The 25,419-nt window shown below is 41.2% G+C and overlaps 2 protein-coding genes across 3 annotated transcripts; one reads left to right on the forward strand and one right to left on the reverse strand.

Annotated features, from left to right (window-relative positions):
* Positions 1-2,252: 2,252 nt before the first annotated feature.
* On the forward strand, positions 2,253-9,689 carry LOC139533022 (UDP-N-acetylglucosamine transporter TMEM241 homolog). 2 transcript variants are annotated; one of them, XM_071331179.1, is made up of 14 exons: positions 2,253-2,453; positions 2,769-2,815; positions 2,963-3,040; positions 3,330-3,411; positions 3,628-3,705; positions 3,795-3,820; positions 5,749-5,849; positions 5,977-6,022; positions 6,131-6,166; positions 6,498-6,532; positions 8,605-8,674; positions 8,808-8,901; positions 9,154-9,218; positions 9,422-9,689. In XM_071331179.1, exons 1-14 carry the CDS (start codon positions 2,382-2,384, stop codon positions 9,486-9,488), a joined length of 897 nt encoding a protein of 298 aa, XP_071187280.1. In that variant the 5' UTR covers positions 2,253-2,381; the 3' UTR covers positions 9,489-9,689. The 2 variants fall into 2 exon arrangements, with proteins under 2 accessions (XP_071187280.1, XP_071187281.1); XM_071331180.1 differs by lacking the exons at positions 8,605-8,674; positions 8,808-8,901; positions 9,154-9,218; positions 9,422-9,689 and adding an exon at positions 6,796-7,089 and having other exon boundaries at positions 2,266-2,453.
* A 212-nt stretch (positions 9,690-9,901) lies between these two features.
* Positions 9,902-25,194, reverse strand: rbbp8 (retinoblastoma binding protein 8). Its single transcript, XM_071331178.1, is given in 18 exon segments — positions 9,902-10,155; positions 10,157-10,217; positions 10,706-10,847; positions 11,149-11,239; positions 11,321-11,366; positions 11,549-11,719; positions 11,952-12,045; positions 12,192-12,280; positions 12,478-12,607; positions 13,101-13,606; positions 13,728-13,823; positions 14,019-14,170; positions 14,409-14,481; positions 20,297-20,409; positions 20,573-20,668; positions 21,086-21,128; positions 21,280-21,468; positions 24,895-25,194. Coding segments are annotated over 17 exon segments (2,055 nt in total). The 5' UTR covers positions 21,401-21,468; positions 24,895-25,194; the 3' UTR covers positions 9,902-10,124.
* Positions 25,195-25,419: the final 225 nt, after the last annotated feature.

Here is a 25,419-nt window from a genome sequence, read left to right on the forward strand (position 1 = left end):
ACTCAAGTTATTGAACTCACAATAAGCCAGATTCGAGTAATTTATATTTTGGTGCTGAAACTTGAAGCAGCAGCTGCAGCACAATCAATCGGAAATGGACAGCTCATGGTGCTGAAAGTAGGCAAATTCGAGTAGGCATAACTCATTTAAACCATCTTAATGTTAATTAGACTTTTACTAACAACAAGAGGGCTGTGTGTTGATGGCTATTTCTTCCTATGTAAGAATTAAGAGGTAGGCCTACCTGTTTGACAGATTAAATTAGGTTATAGGCTGCTATATCCATAGATTTGTTGGTCAATTCCTCCACCCACCATGCACTCTTTAAATAGCCTACATCCCTGTCAGTGAAGGGCTGCTAAGTTATAACTAAGATTCGAATTCGAGGGGGTATGAGAGAGTATGCCATAGGTCTACGTTCTATGAAAGAAAATGGCAAAAAGCACAGGCCTAACCCTTGTTAGGATCCGATTACATAAAGTGATCTATAACAGCGCTTTGGTCTGTGATGCTTTATGCTAGAAACAAGCTGTAAAATATCAAATCAAATGTACTTATAAAGCCCTTTTTACATCAGCAGATGTCACAAAGTGCTTATACAGCCTAAAACCCAAAACAGCAAGCAATGCAGAAGCATGTAGGGAAAGATCCGACTCTGATGCATATGGGGATATCATTGTTTAGTTTCTTTGTCATTCAGAGGCTGAGCTACAACCTATAACCGAGGAGACAACATTTTTACTTTGCTTGGAAAGTAATCTACTTCTGTCACTATCAATTGATAAGCTGTTCGTATTCTGTACAATAGAAGATGTTTAAACCCAGACAGCTTTTAGGGAAACACTTGTGACCTTTCGTTAGATTAAGCCATGGAAGAAGAGTAGCCAAATCCAAACTGGTTTACCTTGACACTTTTTTTTGGTGCATTCACGGTTGAGCTCGATTAACGCTGATTGGCTAATTATTTTATACTGTTTGTCAAGGGAGGTCAGATGCTCGCTGGCTTCCCTTGCCTTCAATGCTACGGCCAGAAACAATGGCATACTTGTTTGGACCAGACAGCATCAGATAGATGGCCTACACGTAGTTGCTCGCCCGGATGCTTTCTCCCAGTGGCTGTTCTGGGGGGGGGGGGGGGCAGTGCCCCTGTGACAACAATTTTGGACCCCCTCGTGGCCCCCCTAAATGTGGAGTATGAAATAATTTGCTATCGTTCTTTTTTTACATCCGTTATTAGACAGTGGCAACGATGATGATTATGAACATGGTCTTTTGCCTGCTAATGCCTGCAATGCAGTGAAGAAAACGATGACAACAATAACGTCTAATGTAACTGGCCCCTCTAACAGTACAACTGGCCCTAGCTTGGCCCCCCCAGTTGAAATGGTCTAGAACCACCACTGCTTTCTCCTGTAAGATACATTCAGTCTCTTGCAAATTAAAGGAAAATGATTCAACAGAGGAAAAATGTATTATTTTTTATTTGTAAAAAGTAATTGGGAAGCATGGCTACCCTTTGCATCCATGAATACACGCCACTGGTGTAAAGGTAGGCCTAACTCTTGAAAGTACCATGCTCTCCTAATGTCTCAGATTTAATTATTTGCGAACAGGGACAGTTTTGTTGCAAACAAGACACACTGATTTGGCATTGGAAAAATATGATAAGATGAACACAGGCCTATCTACTTGTCCATTCTTAGCCTGTAATTTGTGTGGTTTGAAAAAATATTTAGCTAGTATGTAAAATTACATAGAATTGCATGAAATATATACAAAAGGCGATTTTTTCCCTTCTTCTCGGACCTGCAAATACGATGATAGTCATGCAATGATTTTACTATAAAGATCCTACTACTTTAAACACCATGGACCTACTTTAAAGGTCCATGGTGTTCTGCGAACCATCAACCTTCTGGCCCGCAGCCCTGCGCAACATCAAATTTCTGTTCATGCATACAGCTTGAACAGTTTCTGAAACTGCATATACAGCCCTGGTCTGTCCAAGAAGTGAGGGTAAAAGGTAGACATGTTCTCCACATGTTTTAATTATTACTTTGGGTATAGGGGAGGGTCACTTGTTTTTTTTCTCTCAAGCGTTCAGGGAGGGTTTAGGTAAAACATATTTTGCTGAAGGGAGGGTCATCCATTTTAATTTATCCATGTAACCCATATTATAAATAACGTTCACTCCATAAGGGTAAAAGTTTGGAATAGGGTTAAAATGGTTCCGAATGGTTAAGGTAAGGGTTAATTTCTTGGTTGTGTGATGACGTGTCATGACTTCGAACCCCGTTCAAAGATGCCCGGCCATTCTGAGGGTGAACCAAAAGCTTGATGATGTAAAATGATCAATCTTTAACTACGAGACGGGAAGACAAATGCATTTCAAAAGACATGTTACTGGTCTTATATTTTGTTTCTTTTATGTAGTATCGTATTTCACGAATAAGGTGAGTTTTCGCTGGCTTTCCCACAGATACAGGCTAGTCAGGCAAACAGACCTACCAACATCAATGCTCTCTCATCAACGGTTGCTTGATTTATCAGTGATAAATTATTGATTTTAGATGGTTGGCATGCAAGTATGTCGCTGTATCAAAGATAAAGAAAGCAACTATGTGTTTCCTGCTTAATGTGTGGCTGTATTCTAACACTGTAACAAGACCTCATAGCCTCTTCCGGGTTTTAAACCTCCGTTCAGCTCTGTGCAGTTGAGGTAGTAATTTTTAATTCCATATAGATACATTTTGTCGTTTGTTTTACAGTATGTCCTGTCTGTCTTGAAATTTACATATCCAACCCTATTTCAGGGGTAAGTGACATTTGTTTACACTAGTTAGTGTTAAATAACATCTGTGCAATATTCCGATAAAAAAACTTTTGCGTAATTAGAGCATTAGCCTACGGATGATTCTCGCAAATTAATAATGCCCCAAACATCTTCCTATATTCTGTACAGATGGCAGACTTTTATTGGGGGCCTGCTGCTTCTGCTCTCTGGGAAGCTTGGATTGGTGGATATAAGTGGCTTTCCCAGGTAACCTCTACATTTGTCCTGTGTATTCCCAGCATTAGGGAATGCAAGGGGGTTATCCAAGGTGGCACTGTCTGACTGTGACCACCCTCTAGTGGTTGATGACAGGAATTAAAGCAAAACAAAATCCCATGACTGAAATTTAAATTGATCTCAGATTGATTGGTTGCAGGGCCAAGTTAACCTCCCCTTCATGTAAAAAAAAAAAATCCATGTTGGAAATCCATGGCAGTGACAGATAACTTTAATCCCTGGATGATGACCTTGTGTATTATACCCCATTATCCTACAGGTCAGCAGCACTTTCCTGGCTTCCGGGATCCCTCCTGTTTGTAGGGAATATTTATGCTGGGTCCAGAGCTCTTTCATGCTTGGTGAGTCATTCACTCCTGATCATGCAAGCTTTTTCTGTTACAAACACTTTTAAGGTGGAACTGGGCAAACACTAGGATTTCACTCATCAAATGACCCCAAATGATGGGAGCATCTCTCACCATGGGATAAGGTCTCCACGTTGCTCTAGGTCTTGATTTTGTATACCTACTATCATGATAGACACTGATCTAAGATGTCCGCTTTTCATATTCCAGCCTATCCCTTTCTTCTTCACTCTTCACAATGCTTCTGAAGTGGTGAATTGCCTGATCCTGAAGTTAACCCAGATGGAGGTAAGTGTAAGCTTGTACCCACACTGAACTTTGGGCAAGGTCGATAATACACATGCAATCACTTATATATATATATATTTTTTTAACAGCGAACTCCATGGATGAAGCTATTAAGGTTTGTTCCAAGTCTTCTTATCGTTAATATAATAAAAGTTTCGATATTCAGTAGTCTAACAGAAAAAGTAGCTAGTAAGTTTTCAAAACTGGATTTGTATTGGTTTTATTGACTTTAAAGGGGATGTATACCTAAAATAAAAAAATTCCCTAAACGATTCAATACATTGAAACTAGTTAGGTGGAGTTTGCCTCTTTCTCTGCAGCCTAGAACTGGAAATCTGCAAAAACGGATCACATGGCTGGTTATGTGTCTTTGTGCACTGCAAAATCTGCTCCGTTGTCAGTCAAAGAGTGATTGAAAAATCCGTATATTATGTTTTTATTGAAAGTTTATGAATGAATTAGCCATTTTTACCAAAAGTACTATCGGTTCTAAACCAGGAAATGGGTACTTTTCCACCTAAAACGATTATTTTATCATTATTTTATGTGGCCGACTGCAACAGCGGAGATGGGTAACAACTACGCTCTCGTGGGGGAATCCCTTAACGTAAAAACTCCTCTGTAGCTCTGTTGGTAGAGCATGGCACTTGCAACGCCATGATAGTGGGTTAAATTCTCAGGCCACCCGTATGCACGCATGACTAAGTCGCTTTGGATAAAGGTGTCTGCTAAATGGCATAGATTAAGACCCTTATTCACAATGACATACAATGTTTCAGATTAGTTATACTAAGTAAATAACAACCTACAGACAGGTCTGACGATTAAATACTCACGAGTGATTTAGAAACTACTTGGAGGGGTGCCGATATTTTGAATCTGTAATACATTTATGGCCACGTGGCTAAACGTAATTATATTGGTAGGATACTCATGGCCACTATTGATAGGGGAAGGTAGGGGTTACGAATACACAATAGACCAGACTACATGCAACCAAACAGGCCTACCCCAGGTGGTTCCTGGGGCCATGTATTTCAAACAAACCTATACAGTTGTTAAAAGCATGAAATGTCAGGAGCGCAACTTTCACTGGGGACAGGTGGGACATGCCCCACATTGTGAAATTGTATTTTTGTCCCCCCCAGTTTTATCTTTGGAATGTGATACAAAACAGGCAACGGTGTGTTTTAGGACCATGCGAACACCCCCCGAGCGGTAGGGTAGGCTGTTTGGAGTGTTCATATGACTGGATAAAAATAATATAATTATGTCCCCCTCACTTCTAAAACCAGTTGCTGGCCAACACAAACATTGGAGAATATTAAGAAAAAAAAGTGAGTAGACCCGATCCTAAGTAATTAAAATGTAACAGCTTTAATTTTTATTCAGTCTATTCTGCAATGTAAGATGACACAATTACGGTCTTATCTCCTCAACATATGCTAACTGGTAAAGCGCCTAGGCTACAACACAATAAGATCAACTCAACTGCAATTATTAGACGACATACCTCTGAACGCTCGCTTTCTCTTCTGGTGACTTAAAGCTCCAAATATGGGCATATACGTCAGAGTTGGCCACAAGTGCGCAGTTGGTACCCATTTCCACTGTTGTTGCTGTCAGCCACATAAAATTCTCAATAGTTTTAGGTGGAAAAGTTCACATTTCCTGACTCAAAACCAATAGTACTTTTGATTTAAGAAATTGGCCATACACTTTCAATAAAAACACTTTGTCCACGATTTCCAGATTTCTCAATCACTCTGACTGACAACAGAGCAGAGCTAGCAATGCACAAAGGCACGTCACCAGTCTGACCCGTTTTTGCAGCTTTCCAGTTCTAGACTGCAGGGAGAGAAGGCAAACTCCACGTAACGAGTTTCAATGTATGGAATCACTTGGGACATTTTGGATATTAGGTTAGCTTCCCCTTGTAATACTATATTATACCCCATACAACTGCTATTGGGTATGCTGTTGGAAGCTAGCCTGATTGTCCTTGAAGACTATGGAATTGTAATCTATTGGCTTTCTTTCTAGTGTGAGTCTGCTGTTGATGTCGGCCATCAACCTCCCCCTCTATGACCCTCAGTTTGACCCTGGTGGTTACATGTGGGCCTTGGCACATCTCTTCTGTGTTGGCAAGTCTGTCTGGAATAAAACCAGCTGTGGGATTGTGTCATATGTTTAAAGCGTATAGCATATAAAATTAAAATCGCTGAATACACTTAGCAACACAATATTAATACAGAAATACATCAATTTCAGGTGCCTATAGAGTGTTCCAGACACACTTCAAGTCCAGTCATTTGAGGTAAACTATAATTTGTGCATCCCTTGTGTAAGAAAAAGGATTGAAAAACTGGTTTCCTGTTGTGAATACTATGAAACAACATGTTTGTTTTCCTGATCTATATTACAGTGACCTTGAACAACAATACATCAACTATTTGTTCAGGTAAGAGGGAAATACTTTGATCCCAAAAACTGTTAATGGCCTAATCACTGCTTTATTGTCCAAAGCATTTTTAAATTGACTGTAAAAAGTTAAAATAATGTTACAATCTATAGCTTCAGTAGACTATCAGGGGCAATCAAGTTATTGTCACTAATTGCTGTCACAGAGTAAGTTTGAGGGGGAATAACTTTTGGGGGCTTTGCAGATTTTTTCCCCGATGTCCTTTCATAGTTCACCTGAGGTGTGTGTCTTTGTGTATGTGCAGTGCATTCTTCAATCTGTTTTGTCATTAATTAATGTAAGTTCTAATTGTCATTAATCCTGAAACTAGTGTGTTGCTGTTGGCCTTCGCTGCACACCCTACTGGTAAGACCTTTGGACTGTTTCTTCCCCACCAATCGATCAAATAGTTTTCTGTAGCTACAGTGCATTTGGATAATATTCAGACCCCTTGACTTTTTCCACATTTTGTTACGTCACAGCCTTATTCTAAAATGGATTTAATTGAACATTTTCATCAATCTACACACACTACCCCATAATGACAAAGTAAAACATGTTTTTTTAGAAAATAAAATGATAATTTACATAAGTATTCATACCCTTTACTCAGTACTTTGTTTTGTCAGCGACTACAACCTCAAGTCTTCCTGGGTATGACGCTACAGGCTTGGCACACCTGTATTTGAGGAGTTTCTCTCATTCTTCTCTGCAAATCCTCTCAAGCTGTCAGGTTGGATGGGGAGCGTTGCTGCACAGCTATTTTCAGGTCTCTCTAGAGATGTTCGAATAGGTTCAATTCCGGGCTCAGGCTGGGCCAATCAAGGACATTCAGAGACTTGTCCCGAAGCCAATCCTGCATTGTCTTGGATGTCTGCTTAGTGTCATTGTTGTGTTGAACGGTGAACCTTTGCCCCAGTCTAAAATCAAATCAAATCAAATCAAATTTTATTAGTCACATACACATGGTTAGCAGATGTTAATGCGAGTGTAGCGAAATGCTTGTGCTTCTAGTTCCGACAATGCAGTAATAACAACAAGTAATCTAACCTAACAATTCCACAACTACTACCTTATACACACAAGTGTAAAGGGATAAAGAATATGTACATAAAGATATATGAATGAGTGATGGTACAGAACGGCATAGGCAAGATGCAGTAGATGGTATACATGTATATGTATACAGTCTGAGGTCCTGAGCAGGTTTTCATCAAGGATCTCTCAGTACTTTGCTCTGTTTATCTTTCCCTCGATCCTGAATAGTCTCCCAGTCCCTGCCTCTGAAAAACATCCCCACAGCATGATTCTGCCACCACCATGCTTCACCGTAGGGATGGTGCCAGGTTTCCCCCAGACGTGACACTTGACATTCAGGCCTAAGAGTTCAATCGTGGTTTCATCAAACCACAGAACCGTGTTTCTCATGGTCTGCGAGTCCTTTAGGTGCCTTTTGGCAAACTCCAAGCGGGCAGTCATGTGCCTTTTACTGAGGAGTGGCTTCCGTTTGGCCACTCTACCATAAAGGCCTGATTGGTGGAGTGCTACAGACATGGTTGTCCTTCTGGAAGTTTCTCCCATCTCCACCTCCGTGACCAAGGCCCTTCTCCCCCGATTGCTCAATTTGGCTGGGCGGCCAGCTCTAGGAAGAGTCTTAGTGGTTCTAAACTTCTTCCATTTAAGAATAATGGAGGCCACCGTTCTTGGGGACCTTCAATGCTGCAGAAATGTTTTGGTACCCTTCCCCCAGATCTGTGCCTCGACACAATCCTGTTTCGGAGGTCTACGGACAATTCCTTCGACCTCATGGCTTGGTTTTTACTCTGACATGGGCTGTCAACTGTGGGACCTTTATATAGACAGGTGTGTGCCTTTCCAAATCATGTCCAATCAATTTCATTTACCACAGGTGGACTCCAATAAAGTTGTAGAAACATCAAGGATGATCAATGGAAACAGGATGCACCTGAGCTTAATTTCAATTCTCATAGCAAAGCGTCTGAATATTTATGTAAATAAGATATTTACGTTTTTAATTTTTAATAAATGTGCAACAATGTCAACCTGTTTTCGCTTTGTCATTATGGGGTATTGTGTGTAGATTAATGAGTAAAAAAAATAAATGTTATCAATTTTAGAAGGCTGTTACGTAACAAAATGTGGAAAAAGGGAAGGGGTCTAAATTTCTGAATTCACTGTATATGAACAGCTGTTTGCTATTTCAATGCAGTTGTCTCAATGTCTTCCTTATTCTTGGTCTTTTGCAATTAAGTAACTGTGTATTGGTCCAGTTATCCCAATGTTACACTGATTTTAAATCTTGGTCAAGTGCTGATTTTACATCTCTTAAACCCCCCCCCCCTCCCCCTCCTGTTTGGAGGAGAGAACGTAATCTGTTTTGATGGCTGGGTTTATCTTTGCTTGTTTATTCCATCTAGGTGACCTATTTGGTGCCTTGGAATTCCCTTTCCTCCTGTCCCCAAGATTTCACAGTGGCTGTTGTGCCAGGTAAAACTCAGATGTCTAGTTGAGCATGTTAAAAGCAATCTCATAAAATCAACTTGCTAATAGGGTTTCCAAATCTTTAAAATATACAATTTTGGCATTATACACTGTAGTAACAAACACTTATCTTCCACAGTGCCTTGTTGGGTTTTTTCTTGCTGTTGGCATCAGTCAAACTAAAGAGTGGTTTACCCCTTGAGCACTGCAGGGTCTGGATCTTTTTGTCCAAGGTAATGAAAGTCAGAATTCAACTTAATGATCAACGGTAAACATATCTTTATTTCTTTATTTGTTACCTTCCACCATCTCCCCTCTACAGAAAAAGGTATTAGCTATTATTGGCAGAACCTGCCGTAATAACCTAAGTAAACGATTGTGTCATAAAACCGACAGTTAAATAGTAAATTAATTATGTTTTAGACTTCCTTCAGGGACAGTGGATGTGCCAGTTACATATCCGTGTCTTGCTCTACCCTGTCTAGGTGTTTGCCACATGCCTATCCCCACTTGTTTTTAACATTGAAGTTAACACGTCATCTTTCTGCTGGTGAGTTCTCTCTACCTGTGTAAATAATGTCTATCTATCCAGTCACCAATTTTACATTCAAGACAAATAGCAGTTGATGATATTCCCTGAAGACTCAGTCAGTTTATAGTCTGCTACTTTAAAGCCTATATATCAAGTTTGGTGATCATGGTGTTTGTTGAAGTTACTATTTACTTCAGTGATTGTGTTGGTTTGCTCCTTAGTGTTTTCTTCAGCCATGTTGGAGAAGCCCTGCTGGTGTACTCTGAAAGTACTTCCCAAGTGCGATGAGACCTTTGCGAAAGAAACTACTTCTACCTCACTGAATGTTTCAACGAGTTTACTTGCACTCAATTTCCCACAGTGATATTTTTTTGCTTTTGGAACATATAGCACAAGAATGTATGCTTCAATTGAGATTATTTTTCATTTACTGTGCCTTTTCTACAACTTGCTGTAAAGCAGAAATAAAGACTATATATTTCCATTAAATACAATTTCCTAGGATGTGATATACTTGAAGGTGAGTAACAAACAAAAAAAATTCTCTACAAATACACAAAAATAAAACACAAAAAAAAGGATTCCTTGGCTGTCCCCATAGGCAGTGGTTTAAAGTACTTCTCCCCTATGGGGACAGCCGAAGAGTAGTGGTCAACGGTGCATATTAGTTTCAAAAAGAATAATTAACTGAGCAGAGGTTCTTGCTGCATATTCTGTATTCATTTTTTGAGGACATTGGGAGAACTCTGACGGTCCATTCAATTGTTTTAAACAATTATAATAATCTGAAATATGTCTGGGTGTATATACCACAACAGGCACACATTCCTTTGAGGCACTAGGATTATGATACTGGCAGATTGTTGCAGTGAAAATTAAATACAGTTTTACATTATGTTTGGGTATTTATTTTCCCCTACTGGTTTAAGTCTTCTGTTCTTTGCCTTTGGGGGAGAGCATTGTAAGGTCTTCTCCTCCTTAAGCGCTGCTCTGGATCATTATCTTCTTTTACATAACCTGGTAGGAGAAACAAGAAGCACAATGTTGTTAAACTCATTAAGTGGAGTTTGACATTGAATAGAAGCAAGGGGGAAAACGCCCCTTTGAGGGCTGAGACAACAGCAATGCACTCCTCAGAAGAAAGACATCAGACATCAGTCACAATTAATACCAGGGGTTTGTAAACCTTTGTGGCCCACGACCCCATTTTGATATCAGAAAATTCTCACAACCCAACCGTGTGACAAATTATATAATCATCAGCCAGTGTTTACATGGGGCTATCTATTACAATTCAGTCTGACAGTATTTCAATCTGAAGGAAGAATGGTTTGACGTGACTGAAATGCACCAGGGAGATTTTGGGAAGTTCAGGAAAACATCAGGGAAGATCATCAGGCAATTGTGTATGATCTTCTGTGTAGAAAAGACTACAGTATTAAATACTATGTATTTGATGACCATTGCGTTCTGTTGAATGGATCCAATTGAATAGGGTAGCATACCTCTGTCCACACAGGTTTGTGTTGAAGGGAAGCCGACTTCCCAAAAGTGGTCTGGGGTTGATGGAGGAAGATAACGGAAGCGGTGCCGAGAACAGGCTGACAACTTCTTCACCCTCTCTGCCTCTGAAAGGTCGGCGTAGTACTGAGGGAGATGAGATGGAATAGATATGTCACAAATCGTGGGTTGTGTTTGATCTGGCAAAAAGTTCTGAAACGGAAAACACCACATTTATTCAGTTTGGTCCAGTTGGTAGAGCATGGTGCTTGCAACGCCAGGGTTGTGGGTTTGATTCCCACGGAGGACCAGAACGAAAATGTATGCACTCACCACTAAGTCGCTCTGGATAAGAGCGTCTGCTAAATTACTCAAATGTAAATGTAATGAAAACGACCATGGACAGGCACTTTCAGCTCCACACATCAAAACAGTCAAGTCAACTCACGATTTCACACTCTTTACACGTGTGCCCCTTGAGTTTCCTCCTCTCAGCTTTCTTGCGGACCACCACCACGTGTGCAAACGGTAGGTTTTTACTACAGGACAACGAGAAAAAGAAACCTTTTAGAAACCTGGCATGAAAGTGTTCTAGGTTAGTCTGACGATTATGATCTCACCTGTCTTTGTGTTCTCCATTGGGTGTTCCAGGTTGAAGCATGTGTGCTTTTAATGAGAGGACAATAAAATTACAGTTTAAAATATTGATATAAATATTTAACAATGAATGTGCAAATTCATCTCAAGTGTTGTACTACTTGACCAGGTCATTCTCAACCAATTTGCCTGGTCAAATAAAATAAACAAGTATAGAAGATTATAGAGAAAATACAGTGTAAAATCCTTACCATCCTTATGCTCTTCCTCCTCCTCCTCCTTATCATCAAACTCTTCCTCCCCATGATGGGGTTCCTCTTTGTCCAAATATGAGCCGTTATGCTGAGGACACGACTCGTACTCCCCGTAGCCTGTTCTGTCGAATATCTCAGCCAAGCTGTCGTTGGCCCTCTGACCAATCCCTAAAAGAAGGGTTTTGAGTTTGGTTACATGGTTGGTTGGCTTGTTTATATGGGTCCTGCTCGAATGTAACCGTCCTTCCTCCCATCACTGAAGTGATCACTGATCTAATGCAACTTGAAAGATAAAAGTAAGGATTTCATTGCTATCTCCTCTTTGCCGTATTTGATTAAATTAAAATCAGATGATTGGGAATGTATCAAAGATTTTGTGCGAAAATGTAGTAAGCTGTACCGGTAACAGAGCTGGTTCTTGGAGCTCCTCGGTGGAGCAGGCTGGGGCTGACGAAGGTGCAGTCCATATCGACAGACTCACCTTCACAGAGGGGCTACACACACACACACACACACACACACACACACACACACACACACACACACACACACACACACACACACACACACACGAGTGAAGAACTGCAAGTATACACAGAGGGTATAGGAAAGTAGCAGATGAATTTGGTGAATGTCATACCTCTGCTGGAGTAGGGGTGTCTACATCATACTGGGAGAGGGCTGCCTCTGGGTCAAGGCTCCACATCTGCTCTGCTGGCATCAGCTTGGCTAAACAAAAGGTAGGAAATGAAACATTATGACATTTCTATTCAAATTGCTTGCTTAGACTATGCTTAAGGGCCAGTCAATCGAGAGAAAAAAACAATTTCAGTATCGATGAATGACTATTATGCAGAGTTGCAACACAAGACCTTTTCCCAGTGGAGTTTCAGGGGCATTGGAGGGCAGCGTTGTTGATGCAGTACCAGTATTGTCCTGTGGAGGGCTCCTCTTCACACGAGCACAGGGGTTGGCCTGCAGGACAGAGGTCTGCTTCAGTTTTTCAGTATCCTCCCGACTCCGCTTTCTGATTGGCTCGTGGTGGACATTGTGGGTCTAAATGGACAAATAGGAAAGCAGGTGCTACTCGGGTACAGTAGTATGTTGATGCATAAGACGGGTGAACATGTCAAAGAAAAAGAGCTCTTGATCTACCCATCTATAATATCTCATAGACAGACAACGTAACATAAATGGTATCGTCTGTCAAAAGACTGTGGTATGCGACGACTAACGAGGAACATAACCAAGTTGACCTGCCATTTTAGTATGTTTTTTTTAATCCTGCCACATGCCTTCATGAGGATCAGAATGGAAATAAGTTGTGCACTTTTCTGTGTAATGTGTACCTAGTGTTAAATTATCAAACAAACGCCCCAAAAATTCAGGTGCTTTGGTTTTATGTCACTGGTTGTTTGGATTTATCAGGATTTTTGTTCTGGGTTTCCAAGATGAACCCATCTATAACAATGCTCAAATGTGACTAATGTACCCGTATAACATCTTGTGTAATTTGTTAAGAAAAATACATGAAAAATCATGGCTCTACCTGCTGACTAAGCAACACATTTTTGTATCGTTCATCACTTGGAGAGGTAGAGGGATGTTTAAATAGGATGTGCCGCTTTTGGCCTCTGTCTTGGTTCTCTGATGCAGGGACGCTGCTACCTCTCTGGGCATTGAGCGGAGGCACGAGGGCCTTCTGTGGGGAGTCGGAAAGGTCCAAAGGCTTGTCAACCACTTCCTCATCTTCCTCCTTCTCGCTACTTTTCCTCCTCTTTCCTCTCTCCAGCTCTCGGTGAGAGAGGCCACATTGGGTGGAAGTGGCTCTAAGAGGTGCGATGCGGGCTATCCCCTCCAGGTGGCGCTGTTGGGCATTGGCAGGGATGAGCTTCAGGCGGGGGAGGAGGGACAGGGGGCCGTCCTCAGTGGTTGTGGTGCCGGGGCAGCCCAGGAGGGGACCCTTTCTCTGGGGGATAGGCAGTGGATCATCTGGGAGATCCAGGCGACACGTCTCTGCCACTACAGGACCTTCATGACCCTGGCTGCTGCCCTCTGAATCAACAAGAAGAATACTACGTGATTTTTTTACAGTGCTTTTCAAGACCCTCAGACATTTTAGAGGCAATAACATAATTACAAACGCATGTTATCAGTCAGTAAATGAAGGCCTTACGTTGGGTCTGGGTGGCGTCCATGTAACACGTTTCAGGCACCAGTATGCCGTTTCCTTGGCTCTGCGCGGTTCGGGAGGGCAATCCTTTCCTTGGTTCTACCATTACGAAAACAAATAAAATGAACTTCAATCAAGTCTATGAAACTGATATCGTAAGAAACTAATATTGAGTGTGTTTGTGTGCGTGCGAGTGTGACTGAGTGTGCACGCACCTGCATGTGTGTTTGATACTGAGTGTGACCCTTGAATGCTGTAGCTGTGTATGCATTTCTTTGTATGAAGCAGACTGACCGTTGAGCGCCGAGCTCTGAGACAAGGACTTCTCGGCGTAGCGGACATGGTGGGTCTCCTTCCTCCTCCTCATCTTGCTGACCACAGGCAGCGAGATCTGCTGCAGCGGAGAGTCTGGAATCACCGCCTCCTCTGGCTCAGGAGACACGGAGCTGGAAACCAAACATAGACGCACCACAGAAATACAACGGGCGTTGAGGCGTAACATACCGTATTAATAATAGAAAGTATTAATAATACACAGAAATAATAATATACCGTATTAAGCTCAAAGTGAGAAATCTCTAATTCAACCATGCTTTCTCAATGTGCAAGAGGAATATTGTTTTGGAATCAACAATCCTGGTTACAAAAGTACTGTAGTGCCGGATGGGGATGGTTTTAACTCACAGAGCTCCATTCAGTCTATCCAACTCAAGACTCAGCTTTCTGTTCTCATCCTGCAGGCTGTTCCTCTCGGTCACTGGAAGTCACATCAAACCACATATACCGTGCCTTCAGAAAGTATTCATACCCCTTGACTTATTCCATTCAAAATTGATTAAATATTTATTTTTCTCACCCATATACACACACAATAACACCCCATAATGACGTAGTAAAAACGTGTGTTTTTAGAAATCTTTGTAAATGTATTGAAAAGGAAATACAGAAATATCTCATTTACATAAGTATTCACACCCGAGTCAATACTTTGTAGAAGGACCTTTGGCGGCGATTACAGCTTTGAGTCGTCTTGGGTATGTCTGCATCAGCTTTGCACATCTGGATTTGGGCATTTCCCCCCATTTTTCCTTGCATATTTTCTCAAGTTAGATGGGAAGTAGCAGTGAACAGCAATCTTTAAGTATTTCCACAGATTTTCAATGGGATTTGGCTGGGCCACTCAGGGACCTTAACATTCTTGTTCTGAAGCCAGTCCAGCATTGCTTTGGCTGTATGCTTGCGGTCAATGTTCTGTTGGAACATAAATCTTCACCCCAGTCGAAGGTCATTTGCACTCTGAAGCAGGTTCTCATCAAGGATTTGCCGGCATTAGGCTCCATTAATTGTTCCCTCTATCCTTACCAGTCTCAAAGTTCCTGCCGATGAAAAGCATCCCGATAGCATGCTGCTGCCACCACCATGCTTCACGGTAGGGATGGTGTTAGATGGGTGATGAACTGTGCCTGGTTTTCTTCAGGCAAAAATTTCAATGTGCATTCAGGCCAAAGAGTTCTATTTTTGTACCATCAGATCACAGAAACTTTTGACTTATGCGCCATCTTTAGCATGCATTTTTGCAAACTCCAGGAGTGCCATCACTGAGATGGGAGAACCTGCCAAAAGGACAACAGTCTCTACAGCACTTCACCAATTTGGGCGTTATGGGAGAGTGGCACTTGGTGAAGTGCTGTAGAGACTGTTGTCCTTTTGGCAGGTTCCCCATCTCAGCTAAGGAACTCAGTAGTTCTGTCAGAGTGGTCACCTCCCTTACCAACGTCCTTCTTGCCCGGTTGCTCAGTTTGGGCGGACGGCCAGCTCTAGGCAGAGTCTGGGTAGTTCCATATTTTTTTTTATTTTTTTCCCCCCCAATGATGGAAACCACTGTGCTCTTGGAAACTTTTAACACTCTAGAAACTGTTTTATACCCTTCCCCAGATATATGCCTCATCACAATTCTATCCTGGAGATCTACGGCCAGTTCCTTGGACTTCATGGTATAGTTTCTGCTCTGACATACACTACCAGTCAAAAGTTTTAGAACACCTACTCATTCAAGGGTTTTTCTTTATTTTTACAATTTTCTACATTGTAGAATAATAGCGAAGACATCAAAACTATAAAATAACACATATGGAATCATGTAGTAACCAAAAAAGTGTGAAACAAATCAAAATATATTTTATATTTGAGTTTCGTCAAATAGCCGCCTTGACAGCTTGCACACTCGGGCATTCTCTCAACCAGCTTCATGAGGTAGTCACATGGAATGCATTTCAATTAATAGGTGTATCTTCTTAAAAGTGAATTGGTGGAATTTCTTTCCTTCTTAACTTCTCACGAGTCACCAACCCTGATCCGGTAGCACCCCCCACCCCCCCCACCCCCACTGAGTAGCATAGCTAGCATAGCGTCACAAGTAACTTGTAGCATCTAAATATCATTAAATCACAAGTCCAAGACACCAGATGAAAGATACAGGTCTTGTGAATAAAGCCACCATTTCAGATTTTTAAAATGTTTTACAGGGAAGACACAATATGTAAATCTATTAGCTAACCACGTTAGCAAAGGACACGATTTTTTTTACTCCCAACAGCTTTTTCCTGCGTCAGTAGCTATCACTAATTCGACTAAATAAAAATATATATAGCCACTAACCAAGAAACAACTTCATAAGATGACAGTCTGATAACATATTTATGGTATAGCATAGTTTTTTTTTGGAAAAATGTGCATTTTTCAGGTATAAATCACAGTTCTACATTGCAGCTGCAATCTGAAATAGTGCTGACCCAGCCAGAACAATTACAGAGACCAACGTCATATAACGAATTACTCATCTTAAAACATTTCAGAAAAATACACAGCGTACAGATATTGAAAGCCCAACATCTGGTGAATCCAAACAATGTTTCAGATTTATGAAATGTTTTATAACGAAAACAAAATGTAGCGCTAAATTAGCATAGCTATACCAGGCAGATTCGGCTAGGCGCCCACGGCCAGTTCACATGCACAACAGATATGATATAACATCGTAAATTGGGTCTTACTATGGCTGATCTTTCATCAGAATGTTGATCAAAGTGTCCTTTGTCAAGATGAGTCGTTGGTTCCGTTCAGAATTGTTCCTTTCCCACTCCATTTAGCACAGGTACTGGTCGAGTGGCACGGATCTCTCAAACGTAAATAAATTCAGACAACGGAACACCACAAAACTCCCGAAAAAATTCAAATAATCTGATTAAACTATATTGAAAAAACATACATTACGATGATCTGGTCACATGTATCAAACAAACTTCGAGACGGAGATAGTTTTCATCCATAATGGCCGCACAACAGAAGACAATCGCAGCTACAAGTCGCACGATTTAGACAACCGGAAGTTGTCGGTCACGCCAAAGAATTAGCTCTCATTTCACGTCAGTCCCAGATAAACAAGATATTTTTCCTCTGACGTCCTCTTGACACCCAGAGGAAGGCCAATGAGGTGTGTTTCGGGTCATAGGGGGCACGACCATATATAGGCAGAGCGTTGAAGCTGGCATACACATCTTGCTTTTTTCTTCTTGGTCATGGAAAGTGCTGTCAAATGACTTCTGTATCACTCAGAGACAAAATTGAAACGGTTTTAGAAACTAGAGATTGTTTTCTTTCCAATGGTATTATTTATATGCATATAGTAAGAGCAATAATTGAATAAGAGGCAGTTTAATCTGTAGAGCAAATTATGCTAATGGGAAAATAGCACCCCCTGTATTCTCTAAGAAGTTAATGCATTTGAGCCAATCAGTTGTGTTGTGACTAGGTATGGGGGATATACAGAAGACAGCCCTATTTGGTAAAAGACCAAGTCCATATTATGGCAAGAACAGCTCAAATAAACAAAGAGAAATGACAGTCCATCATTACTTTAAGACATGAAAGCCAGTCAATATGGAACATTTCAAAAACTTTGAACGTTTCTTCAAGTGCAGTAGCAAAAACCATCAAGTGCTATGATGAAACTGGCTCTCATGAGGACCGCCACAGGAATGGAAGACCCAGAGTTAGCTCTACTGCAGAGGATAAGTTCATTAGAGTTAACTGCACCTCAGATTGCAGCCCAAATAAATGCTTCAAAGTTTAAGTAACAGACACATCTCAACATCAACTGTTCAGAGACTGCGTGAATCAGGCCTTCATGGTTGAATTGCTGAAAAGAAACCACTACTAAAGGACACCGATGAGAAGAAGAAACTTGCTGAGCCAAGAAACACGAGCAATGGACATTAGACGGGCGGAAATTTGTCCTTTGGTCTGGAGTCCAAATTGGAGATTTTTCATTCCAACCGCCGTGTCTTTGTGAGACGCAGTGTGGGTGAACGGATGATCTCCGCATGTGCATTTTCCACCGTAAAGCATAAAGGAGGAGGTGGTGTTATGTTGTGGGGGTGCTTTGCTGGTGACACTATCTGTGATTTATTTAGAATTCAAGGCACACTTACCCAGCATGGCTACCACAGCATTCTGCAACGATACGCATTCCCATCTGGTTTGTGCTTAGTAGGACTATCATTTGTTTTTCAAGAGGACAATGACCCAACACACCTCCAGGCTGTGTAAGGGCTATTTGACCAAGAAGGAGAGTGTTGGAGTGCTGCATCAGATGACCTGGTCTCGACAATCCCCCGACCTCAACCAAATTGAGATGGTTTGGGATGAGTCGGACCGCAGAGTGAAGGAAAAGCAGCCAACAACTGCTCAGCATATGTGGGAACTCATTCAAGACTGTTGGAAAAGCATTCCATGTGAAGCTGGTTGAGAGAATGCCAAGAGTGTGCAAAGCTGTCATCAAGGCAAAGGGTGGCTACTTTGAAATTCTCAAACATAAAATATATTTTGATTTAACACTTTTTTGGTTTCTACATGATTCCATATGTGTTATTTCATAGTTTTGATGTCTTTACTATTATTCTACAATGTAGAAAATCGTTAAAAAAAATATAAAAACCCTTGAATGATTAGGTGTTCTAAAACTTCTGACCGGTAGTGTACATATAGACAGATGCATTTCTTTCTAAATCATAAATCCTGTTCAAACAATTTCATTGGCCACAGGTGGATGATTAAAGGAAATTGGATACACTTGAGCTCAGTTTGGAGTGTCACAGCAATGGGGTGAGAATACTTATGCAAATGACATTTTAGCTATTTTTGTTATCTCAGATTGTTCTGGCAATTTTCACAAACTTAATTTGGGAGGAATTTTAGAAAATCATGATGAAAGTGGCCATTTTTAGAACTATACATGCCTCCTGTAAAACCGTATGATCTGTAAACATCTTGGTGTTGTTATACTCCTTATAGTGTGCTCTAACATATGGAGTATGTCAAGATTCTGAAATAAAACTATTTATATTAAATTATTCAACATTAAAAATATTAATATCGCAAAAGTACCCTTTTAGATTTTAAGACATTGTTTGGAACAATATACTCAACAAGTACATCAAATTTCCAGAGTGGGCTCTCTGCAAATTTTGAAGTTATGATACATTTTATGAGCACAAGCAACACAGTGAATGGTAAAATGGATTCAAAGGGAACTCCCTCTGCTGGTGATTTGCTGAATGTGCAATCAATCCTGAAGTAGGGCTGTGATTGGTTAATGACCTATAATGTAAATGTATAAAATAGGTAATATCTTCAAAAGAACAGAGAGCCCAATCTGGACACTTGACATGTTTGAAGAGTATAATTTTCCAAACAGTGTCTAAAAACACACAGAATTAAAAAGGGTACTTTTGAAATATTCAAATTAATATTTTTTATATTGAATACATTAACGTGAAAAAGTGTATTTCAGAATGTAGACATAATCCATATTTGAGAACAGACTATAAGGAGTATAATGACACCAAGATGTTGTCTGTATCATGTTGTAAGTATAACGACACCAAGATGCACAGATCATAGGGTCTTACAGGAGGCAAGTATGGGCCTAAAATGGCCACATTCATCATGATTTTGCTTAAACATTATTTATGATACAAATGTAAAAAGCATGTCAAACATCCTTCCTCCCAATGGAATCGTCTTACTACAGCGATGATTGTTCTTAGTCCATTTATTTGCAGAGCACTAGTGGTATAGAGGAAGAACTGCATCCCTTTTGTGAGCACGGAGGAATGTTACATTTGGGAGATAACATAGGAAACAAAGAGATCATTCAGGTTTGCCTTTTCCATCAATGTAAAAAGAGACTCTACTTGTCCCCCCCCCCCGCTACCCCCAGACTTAGCTAAAAAGAGAAAGGCTATATTGTGTGATGTGTAGATCTATGAGGGAACCTGTTACAGAGAAAAAAGGAGTGTAGTGGACAAAGAGAGATGGGGGTGGTAGGGAGAGAGTTCCCTTGTGAATGACTCATGACCGCCCCCATCCTTTGTCATACTCATATCCTACTTTAGCCAAAAGCTTCGGAGCTGTATGGGCTGTGCAAAAGAGGGACCAGTGTGGAGGTAAATGAATCTCAGATACAGAATGTAGGGTACGTGCAAGTGAGAAGGGAATGATGTACAACTCACTGATCTCTGCGATGAGGCGCATGTTCTGCTGACGGCCTTTCTCAAACTCCACCTGCTTCTTCCTCATGTGCTCCTCTGTGACAGAACAGCGATCACACAGCCCTGCTCGCAGCCTGGGCAGAGGGAGAGAGACAGACGGGAAAGAAGAAAGACAGGAGAAAAGATGAACCAAAGGACTAACAAAAGGAGAGATCGAGAGAAATATAGGTAGATAGAGAAAAAGTCAGAGGGAGACAAACAGACATATAGGGACAGACAGGTTGATGGGGTACCAACCTGTCCTCCAGAACTGTGACAGTGTCCCGCAGGGTTTTGTGCTGCTCCCTCAACTGCTGGTGTCTGCTGTAGAACTCCTCCAGTCTTTGGGCATCTCTACAGGGTGAGAAGGGGGACAAAAGGAAGGAACACATTGCTTTAAATCCTTTGAATTAATAAACATTGGAGTGTTTGAGTACATAAGTAATGTATTTGAATGTGCATTCTTGGGGTACAAGAGGAATTATATTTTGGGATTCCCATCACAGAGCCCTGGTAAATGAGTAGGGCCCAGAATGCTGTCCTACTGAAGTAAGAGTGTGAAAGAGGCCTTTGTCAGACTGACTTGCTCAGTGACATTTGAAACCTTACACACTGACGGGGAGTCAACGGAAAACGGTCTCATCTTAAGTGGGGCCGTAAAACAATAATCACACTCTTTTGAAATGGCAAGTTGAATGTCAGAAAATATGAAGTTTCAGATTCTATTCATTGATCATCAACACAACGTTCAACTAAAATGACTGTACTTACAAACATCGCTCCTTCTTCAGCTTGTTCACTTTGGTTTGCAAACCTAAACACAGGATAAAAAAAGAGCTTGAAAAGGGGATTGTTGAATGATTTATTTTGACAAGTACTCTTAACACTGATAGTTGTATTAAACATGGCCCACTGGCCTTAGTTGTTTTGGTGGAGATTCCCTGGCATGTAGACAGTAGGCCTACCTTGCAGTGCACTATCGTGACAGTCTTTGAGTCGACCGCATAGGTCCCTGAAGAGGTCAGTGGATTCCGAGGCCCCACTGGAGCCGGGGCTGCTCCCACTTAGCAGAGGACTGCTCATCATCCAATCACTCACTGGTTGGTAGCTTCACTCAGCCAATACACAACTCCATCTAGCACCAAACCGGAAATCTGCGAGAGGAAGGGAAATCAAAAAAGACAAAGAAAACAGAGGGTAAGATGAGTCAAGAGAGGACCCTATTTTACTCACGAGCGCCCCTAGAGGAAATGGCTGCACTGACAGGCCACTACAATACCTGTAATAAAACATGATACAATACCGGTAAAATATGATACCGGTAATACAACCAGTATTTTGCTTATGTAGACACTGGAAGTGACTGCAATCCAGGGCATGCTCATATAGTCCTCTCTTTCATTCTCATCACCATATCTGATCCTAAAGGGCAGTCAAATATGTAAATCGGGTTTTGAAGGCAATGTAGCCAGAGCACATAATGCACAAACACATTAGTGCAGGCCAGTGCACGCACACAGAGTTCAAGCTTGCCTTGACTTCTTGTTCCTCTCTCTTCCCAAGCTGGTACAGTAGGTTTGGCTTAATCACCATTGGAGAATTAAGCAATAAGGCACAGGGGGTATGGTATTTGGCCAATATACCACCGCTAAGGGCTGTTCTTACGCACAACGCAACGCTGAATGCCTGGATACAGCCCTTAGCCGTGGTATATTTGCCATATACCACAAAACCCAGAGATTACTTATTGCTATTATAAACTGGTTACCAACGTAATAAGAACAGTAAAAAAAAAAGTGGGTCATATCTGTGGTATACGGTCCGACATATCATGGCTTTCAGCCAATCAGCATTCAGGGCTTGAACCACCCGGTTTATAATAATCATCCAATCATCCAATAACTAAGGACAAATAATATATTTCCCCCCATTTTTGAGCATAGACATGATAAACTAGGCTATTTCACTTTGTAGCCTAATCCTACCTACTAAATCTGCAAACAGTCATCAGTGACATTCATCAGGCAAAATGAAAATGTCCTCCTATATCAAACTGAATGAAAGAGCCTTGTTCACTCACCCCACTAGAATGAACTGTCAGTCAAAGTATACTCAATGCACACAAAAGCCACTCAACAGATCCAAACTTCATAGAGAGGAGGAAACCAGGGAACAACTGCTATACCAACTAAACTACCACCAGTGATAACCCAATATGCCTTTCATGGGATTGGCCGGGCGTTTTGAGCATTCCAAGGGACCTGGCTGGGATCATACCAGAATTTGTTGGCATGGACAACTGGAAGAGCCGGTTTTCCCGATCAAACACAAACTGGTCTTGCCAGTCGGCTCTAAAAGGAAAAGGGAGGTGAGAGGGGGGAGAGCTTGGGATGTGTAGCAGCTGGCTCAGAAGAATAGCAACACACTCTCTCTCTACACACACACACACACACACACACAGTTGGAGACAGGAGCACACACAAATGCATGTACACAACCCATACACACAATCACACGCACAAACACATAAAAAAACGGACATACATTAGCGAACACAAATGGCAGATGCACACACACTCCTCCCTGCCTTTGCAGAGACAAGGCAAATGTTGTAGCCTGCAGCTATTAAGATCGTGAACTCCACTCCCATGCAGTACCCAGAAGCCGAGGTGTATATACCAGTCTGGTCTTTACTGTCCAAAACAGCTGAATGTGAAGCAGCCTGTGTTATCCTTCCAGCCTGTGCTATCCTTCCTAAATTATTAAACTAGGCCTAATGTCTAGGGTGTCCTAGTATAGGCTAATTGTTAGGCCCTAACTGTCAACTCACAACTATCCAGGGCCAACGAATGACGATAAACTCCAATGCAGCGGGGTAATTTCAGATGACATTTCAGCCCCACTCTGTAAGATTGAACCCACAGTAGTAAACAAAAAAATATTACATTTTAGGAAAATGACCAATTTCATGGACATTTTAGTGTCACGGGTTAATTTGGATAATACATTTTATTAACCATTGACAGCAATATATCGATATCACCAGTACCTTTGGTTGTCTGCAGATGAAAACAAAATCACACATTAGGCTAACTCATTAAAAGTATCTCTTAAAATAACTAACATGGAGGAAGAAAGAAAACAAAAGATCTAGTGTTGTGTCAGTGGGGATTTTGTTCTCTGACAAGCAAGGGCACGAAAGGGGTGGTGTTGTATGTGATGTCCCAGACATCCTGCAAGACAAGCCTGTGCCAGCCAGATGCATTCCAGCAGGACTACGTGGGGGCACTGTAATAAACGCTTTCATAAATATATAAAGCAGTGCTGCGTTGATGCCTCCTCTGAACTAGGCCTATGTCAAATTAAAGATGCTGGTGACATGCAATCAGATTGTGAGCTGCATGACAGGCCTGGGTTAAAAGTCTGATGCACACGAATTAGCTTGAAGTTTGCACTTTTAGGTCTATTCCATTAGCTCCATTGTACCATGCTAAATACATGTCCAGCTGAAGTATTTGAAAGTACAGTATATGACCTAGTACTACCTCGTAATGGCCAGCTTCTCAGTCTTGGGTGCATAGCAGCCTACCACTATTATCCATCAGCACCACCTACAGTAAATAGACTGACACACACCAAAGACCATTGCTAATAACTGTATTTCTCACTCTGCAAACCACTAGAGATTCTTGGTCACATCACAGATGAATATTGGTTATGCTGCTGCAGGATATACTGTAAGTCACTATACTGTAAAATACTAGGATATACTAAGTGTAAGTCATACTGCATAAGAACATCTGCTAAATTGCTCAAATGATATAGCTATGCCCCTTGTAATTGTACCAATATACATCTAGCATCGGCACATGCGCGGCTAGGTAAGAGGAAGAGGGGCTATTACTTTCTGTTGTGGGAGGTTGGGGTGAGGGTAGCCGATTAAACTCAACTCCACGATTTTCGATGCAGTTGAGCAGCGACTAGTGTGGACGGACTGGAGCTCCGACTTAACTTCATTTTATGTAATCAAAAACTACTGATTTAAGCACCCAAAGAATAGTCCGCAATTACACACAATATTATTCTGGTAAAATTTGAGTACAGTGGCATATACCATCCCTAATTTTCCTAACCATATTTCCCTCTCCCTCCAAGGTGTCTTAATGTAACCTTAATGGCGTTCTGACCCCAATGCAGCTAAGTGTAAACAAGCGTAACAATAGGGTCGGGATATTCTGGCAAGGGTGAGAGGTGAAGAGGGTTTTCTTTGAATGGAAAAATGTTGCTGGCATTAGCTAGCTATGATATTTTCCAAGCTATAACTCTTTAGTTAACTCAACATTATTCCCTAACAATCCTATAACTTATTTTAGCCTATATATAGCAAGCAAAGTCAAGTTGGTAAAGACAGCCAGCTTGCCAACACTAGTTAGCTAACTACCTAGCCTAGCTAGACACAGTCAATTTCATCGTTACATTAGACAGACAGATATGAAAATAAAGTATGACATGACTCTATAGCCAACTGTAATTGTATTATGTGTTTAAATGTGTCCAAATGTACTAATTTCCCAACTTACCTAGCTAGCTAATCAACTTCGTACCTAACTAGCTCGAGTTCACGTCTTTTAGAATTCGTGCCTCGCATTGCATGCTGGGATAACAACTCTTCTTGTGTCACATGATCGATGTTTTTGAAAGACAGATCGATGTTAAACAGCAACAAGTGTCAGCAACAGCGCGTTCTCCTCCACGTCGTATTTAGCTAAACATGAAAACGGAAAACTATTTAGATCAGAGCTAAAGAGACGAGCTTATTTGCCACGGATAATTCAATAGACACTAGCAGTGGAAGTTGCCGCTGAAGCTTCAGGGTGTGTATTCATTACTCCGATTCTGTTGCTAAAATCTAATTATATGAAAGCAAACGGAACGAAACGGAGCGGGACCTATCTGAATTTGTCCAATGGAAACTCTCGTTTTCTTTGCAAAAGTTTTCCGTTTGGAGTAAACGGTTTCACGCTGCAAAACGTTTAGCAACAGACGAAACGTTTTGCAACATTATTGGCGTAATGAATACACCCCAGATGTGGCATCATGGGGTG

This window comes from Salvelinus alpinus, chromosome 10, assembly GCF_045679555.1.
Source record: "Salvelinus alpinus chromosome 10, SLU_Salpinus.1, whole genome shotgun sequence".
NCBI classification, from domain to species: domain Eukaryota; kingdom Metazoa; phylum Chordata; class Actinopteri; order Salmoniformes; family Salmonidae; genus Salvelinus; species Salvelinus alpinus.

Excerpts from the sequence above, each read along its gene's own strand:
- LOC139533022 (XM_071331179.1), top strand. The coding sequence starts at position 2,382 with ATGCATTTCAAAAGACATGTTACTGGTCTTATATTTTGTTTCTTTTAT. Across the intron at positions 5,850-5,976 it reads GGCACATCTCTTCTGTGTTG|GTGCCTATAGAGTGTTCCAG; the intron begins GCAAGTCTGTCT and ends CATCAATTTCAG. Across the intron at positions 6,023-6,130 it reads TTCAAGTCCAGTCATTTGAG|TGACCTTGAACAACAATACA; the intron begins GTAAACTATAAT and ends TCTATATTACAG.